General features: G+C 39.0%; 1 protein-coding gene across 1 annotated transcript; it reads right to left on the reverse strand.

The window, feature by feature from the left end:
- Positions 1–6,360: 6,360 nt before the first annotated feature.
- Positions 6,361–7,632, reverse strand: LOC108136740 (rRNA 2'-O-methyltransferase fibrillarin). The gene has a single exon (XM_017258083.2). It carries the CDS (start codon positions 7,592–7,594, stop codon positions 6,548–6,550), a length of 1,047 nt encoding a protein of 348 aa, XP_017113572.1. The 5' UTR covers positions 7,595–7,632; the 3' UTR covers positions 6,361–6,547.
- Positions 7,633–8,056: the final 424 nt, after the last annotated feature.

The following is an 8,056-nucleotide window of genomic DNA, read 5'->3' on the forward strand; positions in this document are numbered from 1 at the left end:
CGATGGCGTCGCATGATTGATCAAGTGCGTGCGTGCCAGGGACAGTGTCAAGCTGTCTGCTTCGCCTTCACCAAGCGAAAATATTTTAAAGCACAAAATCATTTATTATTTCTAATGCCTATTCGGAAATTTCCAGATATTTAAAGCTTATTCTAATCATTAAGGTTTTGAAATAATTTTTAAAGGTCGTAAAAAGGATGCAATTACAAAATGTCAGAGGAATTAAATAAATAAAAAATATTAAATATAAAGATATATGAATTAGTTTATATTATTTATATATTTTTATACTTTATGAATAATTTCAAAATTTATTTTGTATAAAATCATATTTGTATGCAATTAAATTCCTATTAATCTGCTTGCCCATTTTATATTCTTAACCTCTTATTTATATTATGGAAAGCCTAAATATTTTATTTACCCAAACTACATTTTCCTCAGTGTTGGGATGCAGCGGGATGCTCCAAGGCGGAACTCGTTGCCAAACCATTTTTCTGACATTTAGTTGACAGCGCAAATTTTTGTTTGCCCGTAATGTGCCCCCAACTTGGACCCGGACATCTGGTCCCCCATATAATGTCGATGTATATACGATTTCCCTGATCCATTCACAGCGCTCGTAAGTGCGGCTGCCGTCATGTGAGTGCTTAAAAAGCATTTCACGCCGTCCAACGAGCACAAATATGGGTTTATGAACAAGGTTCTGGACGAGTGCGAGAAAGAGAATAAGACCAGGACACTCGGCAGAGCTGATTTGACATTTATCACTGCACTGGTGACTTTCGATTTTTCGCTGGACCCCGGGAGTGGGATTTGGCATTGATGGAGTCGTTTGAAGCATGCCAAACGCATTTTGGAGGCAGTGCGAAATTTTAATGAAAACTGTTCTGTGTAGGGCAATCCCCTGAAATGGAATTGGACGGATTTGGAGACCCAAACCCATCCACTCGGCCAATGTGATAATCCAATTGGCAGGCACTGTGCCAGTGGCCGTGCGATTGCGGGTGTGTGCCACTGGAAAGCCCGGCCTTGTCTAATGTAATTCGTGATTCAGCATAAACTGCCAGTCGGCACGCCCACTACGCCCCCAATGGATTTATTGGCAAGCCCTAAAAGTTGCGCCTACACAGCAAAAAAAATGGTCTGGAATAGATAAGTCCGGAGAGTTTTTTATTATTAAATAAATATCTAAAACGACCAAACAGGTATGTCTTTATTGTGCGAAAAATAGCTAACTAAATATACCATAAATTACTAAAAAGGTAATACTATTTAGTCAACAAACGTCTGGTAATAAAATTCATTTCGTTACATTCAAAAATAAGAAAGAATGAAATAAATTTATGTATTCAATTGCATTATCAAACGGACTTCAAAATATATTTGTATTAAATAAAGCACAATTTTTAATTAGATATTACATATTATTATTTTATTTATATGTCTTTTGCATAGATTTAAGCTGAAGACTGCTAGGTTTTTATAGAGAAATTAAGATACAAAAGGTAAATAATATAGAAAGCTTTAGATACTAGCCAGCACCATCGAAAGCCCACCTTACTTTTCCTAGGTGTGATTGGAACTATGACTGGGATAGGATACCAAAAGGGATTGGGGGCTCAGTCTGGGCACTGTGCTGGGGCACTATCAAACGGTCGGATAGGCCAATTGCCAATTGTCAGATACAATTTATTCCCGCTCCCCTAGATGCTGCCACGGCTGCACTAAATGCGAATTGAAAATAAAATATTACACAGAGATTGCTGCAGCAGTGGCATCGCAAGGGGGCCTGGGTTGGGCGGTAGGTCAAAGAATGGCGAAGTGGCACTGGGTGGCGGAGTAGGTGAAGCAGCAGAAGGAATAGGTGGACTGGGGAACTGGGGAACACCGAAGACAAACAAACATCGAATGCAGCAAACAGTAACACGATTATGCCCATGGCCGCCGATCATCAGGACCAAAAGGAATCGTAAAACAAAAGCGCCAGATAGTTTGCACCGAATGCCTCACTGTTATAGCTATATATAGCTTCTGATTCTGGTTCTGATTTCGATTCTGTGTCTGCTCCTGCTGCTGCCGGTGATTGTGGGCGCCATTGGAGGCAGCAGCAGCAGCAGCCCCAATCGATTGTGTGCATTTTTTCGGTGGCGTTAAGTGTTGGCTCTCGGGAAAAAGGAAGGGAAAGCGTGGAAAATGCAGGGAACTGCAGGGGAATGCTGCTGCTGTCGTCGTCCTGATAGCGAGCACAGACAGACTACACCAGCAATTTCAGAGAGTCGCGGGAAAAAGGACGAAGCGCAGTAGCGTCATCCATGGCTGTCCTGTTTGTTGGGGAAATCACATTAGGCTGGTCCTAAAAATGCTTGATAAATAATACAAATTTTCTGGGGAAGTATGGTTGTGGAATTCTTAGATATTAATGCATTTTGGAAAATTTGTCAGATATTTAGAAGATCGTTATAAATTAAAATAATTTTTAAAATTTTGTTCTATCTTATGTTTGAGTTTAAGACCACCCTAGAGCAGTTCATCCCAGTTGGGGGACAGGGACAGATGGAGATTCGAGTGCAGCACAGTGCAGTGACACCTTGAGGCGCTGTTGGCAAACTATAGAAATCACATAAACGCCACGCCCCCGCCTTAAGTCCTTTTCCTACCACCTCCCACAATTCCGAAAAGCGCAGGTCCTAGCCCGCATTCGCAGCATCCAAAAAACAGGGCATACTTGTAAGTGTGGAAAAAGGGGCATCTAGGAGATCAGAGACAGCCCACATGCGATGGCCGTGGAAAAGAAAATGCAACGTAAAAATGCATAAATCCGTGGGATTTAAAGATTTCGCTGGAATTTGTGATTTCTCGCATTCGCTTTTTATTTTTGCACGTTTCGCTTGGGGCTACCGCATTTCTTTTTTTTTTAGCCCCTTTTTATTCGGTGTGGTTATGTGTGTATATGTGTGTGTATGTATGTGTGTTTGAGTCGTGAGTGGATTTACGCGCTGTTCGTCCTGGATATAAAAAAGAGTCCTTTTCCGTGGCTGGCACATCCATTCCCAATTCCCCGCTTTGACTGTTTAACACGCGCAATCAGCAGCGCTACAAATTTCATATGACATTTTAAGTTGTTTTGCATTGCCACGCCCCCCCAAAATCGCCAAGCTATTTCAGCGATTTGCTTTCAGCGACAAAAATCCGCGACAGTGCTTTGTGCATCGCATTTCGGTGACTTTGGGGCATAATATTTCCACGCGCGATTCGCATTCCACTTGCCATTGTTCCATTTTGCAGTTTGAACCTTATCATTTTTTTGTTTAGCGCAGCTCAAATGCAGATTTTCACTTTTAGCTGAGAGTTTCTATGTTTCCTTTTTCATGTTACACATTGCATCACAGCAGCAATTTTTATGGCCAGGAGTGAAACATGTAAGTGGATTTTATTAATTAGGGAATATTTGGACAGTTGAAAACCGTTGAGTCTAATTGCAAAATCGTGTTGATTTCAATACGAGTTGATTTTAATTCACGTGGAGAAGTAGAGGGCACAGCAAATCAGTTCGAACCTTTCAGCATCAATAGTATTATACAAAATAAATTGATTATATTTATTTTCACTCAATTAGCGTACAGTGACGAACATTATTTCGCAGGCTGAACTTTCGAACAAAAATGTATTCCTAAAAATGTGGGTTATTTTGGTTTTCATGGACATTTCCGAGTGCTTTCCCCTTATAAGCTACGTGATTTAATAAACTGTTGATTTGGCAAATGCGCGATCCCGGATGGATGATAAAATTTCTCTCTCTTTCACCCATCTGTCTGCCGTCCCGCTCATATTTGACTTTTGTGCTATGCGTTTCAAACAGTTTTTCAATGTGACAGGATGGCAAAGTGCTTGCACAAAGAAAAATAGAAAGCAATTTGGTAATTAAATGTAACACATTATAACTATGCAAAACACAACAATTGAAATAAAAACTGAAACCAATTCGTACAAGAAACACAAATACAAATATTAATATATAAAAATATATTTCTGATATTTTAATTTGATTTTACTAAAAGGCATTCGATGTTTTTAGGCATGTTTCCACAGATGAAAAATATTTCTTTATATACATAAAAAACTTTTTAATGGCAAGGATATATTTAAATAATATTAAAATAAGAATAAATGTCTGAAGTTTTTAGTTTTTTATCAGTGTGTTTGGGGTGGAGGGCTAGCAGACGGAACAGCACGAAATTATTTAACATGTAAATCAAGGCAGAGGCAGAGGCGAAAAATCTAACAGAGTTGAGTGCGAAACTTTTTTAATTTCAAAGCAAATAGCGGAGGGGATTTTTTGAGCATAGGGGATTTTTATAGCAGGGAAATGCGAGGGGGCGGGGGTTTTGGGTCAGCTGGATGGGTGGGCGTGGCGCTTGTGCAGATTATGGGGCGGTGGCAGTGGCAAAATCGCGATGATTATAGTCACGTACTTGTCACTCCAAACACCATCCACCACCCAACACCCACCGCCCACCGCTGAGTTGTAATTACACATGTGTGCATGTGTTAGTACTGTATCCGTGTGACTGTGTAGGTTGGCAAATATTGACGCTCAACTTTTATTTACGCACGCAAATGTTCAAGTTTCCAACAAAAGATAAATATGAAGTATTCTAAATCGTTGCCATGCCGAGCTCGTACTCCCCCACCACTTCCCCAAGTTCCCCATATTCCCCGCCCGGTACTCTGTGCCATTTACTCATTTAACTGACAGTTAAAATTACAAACGCTTATCATGTACCAGAATCATATCATACGGAATAATTTATTATGCCCAACGCTTAATGTAATTCCCGAGCAGCGAAATTTTCGCTTCACATGGCGAACGATGAGGAGTTCGGAGGCACAAGGATATATGGAGGGATATAGACTGGGGGGGTGGGGTGTCTGGGTGTGCGCTGGTTAACTGACTGGTTTTGTCTTTGGGATAGATGGAATAAAGTGCGCAACATACAAAATGAATATGTGCGCACAGACACACATAGTTTTATTTGCTCAGCTTGCCTTCTTTCATTCGAGACCCTCGCGTAATAGACATCGTACATATATCTATGTATATATATATATATAAATGTCTATATATATCTATAGGAGGGGTTTGCGCTGGCTTATGCTCTGCACCCCGAGGTTAATTAAGATTTTGCCATGCATTTGTTTGAACAAATGGTGTTTGTGCTGGAATCGAGCCGAGTCAGCGAAATGAAAAACTTTTATTAGTTGTAATCCCTAATTAAATTAAAACTGTTCCCTCTAATTAAATGCGGGCTGAGTGCGTGATATATGATGAATGTTGAATTAGATTATTAACTTTACATGGCTCACCCATAAATCATTGAGGAAATATTCGGAAAGTTTTGGTGAAAGTATAAAGGATCCATTTTGTCAAATTAACTCTTGCTAGTTCCTGAGGTGATAAGTTAACAATTAGTAAATGACTTTTCACTTAAACAACAAAACATATTAAAGCTTTGCGCATATTTTTTGTTTTGCATTTTTGTTTGACTTTCTAATAATATTGATTTTGTGTCGTCCGTAAATATTATAATATAGATATTAAATAAAATTTCAATATTGAACAAATGTTTTTTAAAAAAATCTTTGCAAGCAATTATAAAGAGAGACCTATTAAAACCTGCTATTAATAAAGAACAGAAATAGTCAGAAAAAGCAGTCAATAATACAATTAAATATTTATTTGAAAAAATATTTTAGTCATTCAGTTGCTTTATAATTTCTCGTATACATATGTACGAATGTATTTGCTTCTGTATGGGTAAGGCAATTCACATAATTCATTAATTATATGCAAGCTATTGACATTAATATGGTGATATATTCTCACTCGGCACTGAGGCAAAAACAATTTCAGACTAATTACATTTCGTGCACTGAGTGTTATTATCTTAGAAACACAAATTGCTAAATAAACGATTACGTTCCCTAAATTTGCCTATACAAAATAAAATAAGACGATTTTTAGGACAAAAATGAACAGCGATGTTTATGCCTATATTTAAAAGCTCAAACCTCAAAATATTATCTTCACGAAAAAATCTTCAACAGACAAATGTAAAATAGTAGTACAATAATTATATTTAAAGTTTTAAGCATATTTAACTTTATTTAAGTGTTTTGCATAATTATTATTTAACGATTGTTTAAACACCAACCATATTTTACCTTCCTGAGACTGTCAAGTAAATCAAGGAAAATCACGAGTCAGTTTTATTTAATCTATGCATGAAATATTTCAATAAATTACGTATCAATTAAAACAATTCATGGATTAACCGTAGATAATTAAGAAATTCCTTTATTCAACTTATTCAAAATATGTGGTAATTTTTGAGTTGCACCATTAATGACTGTTTTCTCGCCCTAATGATAAGCTCTATAGAATTTGGTAGCTTAAAACCTACTTTTAGCTTACCATTAACATGATTTAAAAGGCCTAAGGGTGATGTTATTTTCTTTCTGTTAAGAACCTCATATATGAAGCCATCTAAGAAGACACAGCCTTTCGCGTGGAAACGCCCATAATAAGGACGTATCCAGGCTTGTAAGGGTCCAGTGCAATTTGTTCGACTGGTTCCAAGTGCTGCTCCTTTAAATGCTTCCACTCGACGGTAAAAGCTTCCTTGCTGGGCACTCCACCAATGCAACTATCCGCGTGTAAATAGGCCACAAAGTGACCGCCAGGAATGAGGAAATGTCTGGCGTTTATCGTTAGCGCTCGAACTTGATCGGAATGCGGCAAATCGGAGAAAATAATGTCAATGCTGGCGGGGACCTGAAGACGGTACTTGTACGGCAGGATGGCATCCTCGATAACGGGTACGATATTCGGACGGCGACTGGCAAGTGCCGCCAGCTGACGATCAGCCCAGGGACCCCGCTCCACGGCATAGATCACTCCGGATTCACCGACAATATCCGAGATGTGCGACACCGATCGTCCGAAACCGGCGCCCAAATAAAGCACTTTTGAGCCACTTCTTAGGTGCAATTCGGAAGCACCTCCCATAATTCCGGCTGCCAATTTGGATTGAAAGGGCGACCAGGCCCGGAACTCGCAACGTTTGCCCCGGAAATCGGAAACAATCCTGTGTTCACCGTAATCATCCATACTGGAGCTTGAATTTCGCGTGAGCAGTTGTATGGCATCGAAGCGATTGCGTGACAAAAAGACGCCGGGATGGCGGTGCGGTTCAATGCGGTTTGGGTTCACCACCGTGACCTCTTGTCCTTTACCTTCTCCTCGACCATGACCTTGGATTTGACCTTGGTCTTTAACTTTGTTTTGCTCCTTATCCGTCTCCTGCAATTCAATACCCTTTGTTGAGGTCTTGTCTGAGATCTTTGCTGAATGTTTATTCGAAAATTGGTAAGAGCTATGATCTGGCGGAATAATGGAGCTCTTATTCGGGGTCCTACCCGAGACCTTAGCTCCAAATTTCGCCGGCTCAGAAGAAGCTATCTTCTTAGGAGCGCCTCCTCCACGAGCCTTTGTTATGCGTGGCCACCGCCTGGAGCTGGATTCCATGCTCATCGGATCGATCCTATCCAGATCCTATCAGAATTATAACCTTATCGGTGGGATAGGGATCAAACTTTGAAGTGGAACCCCAGGTTGAGTAGATTTAAGGTTACTTAAACATATATTTTTATTCTTGGTTTTCTTTTAAAATGTCTGGTAGTTATAGTAATCTAAAAAACATTTGTTCTTGAAAAAATGAATCAATCAAATATTAAAAGTTTATTTCGCAGAACGGCAAATCCTCCTTATTAAGTTTAATTGTCATGCATAAAGTTAGCTAAGTACTAAAAACCTTAAATATCTTATAATTGTTAAACTTTTTAAATCTAAAATTATCTTTTTTAAACTTTTACAAATAACTGAAAATGTAATCGCAAGCTCTACCAATTCCCATTTCTGAATATGCATAAATGGTAATCACTATAAATAGTATTCATAACTCATCCTTGAGGCCCAGTATTTTATGCGAATAAT

Source organism: Drosophila elegans, unplaced genomic scaffold, assembly GCF_018152505.1.
Source record: "Drosophila elegans isolate 14027-0461.03 unplaced genomic scaffold, ASM1815250v1 contig_476, whole genome shotgun sequence".
Taxonomy (NCBI): Eukaryota; Metazoa; Arthropoda; class Insecta; order Diptera; family Drosophilidae; genus Drosophila; species Drosophila elegans.

What these genes read in the sequence shown, in the direction of transcription:
- LOC108136740 (XM_017258083.2), bottom strand. Translation starts at nt 7,594, where the DNA reads ATGAGCATGGAATCCAGCTCCAGGCGGTGGCCACGCATAACAAAGGCT.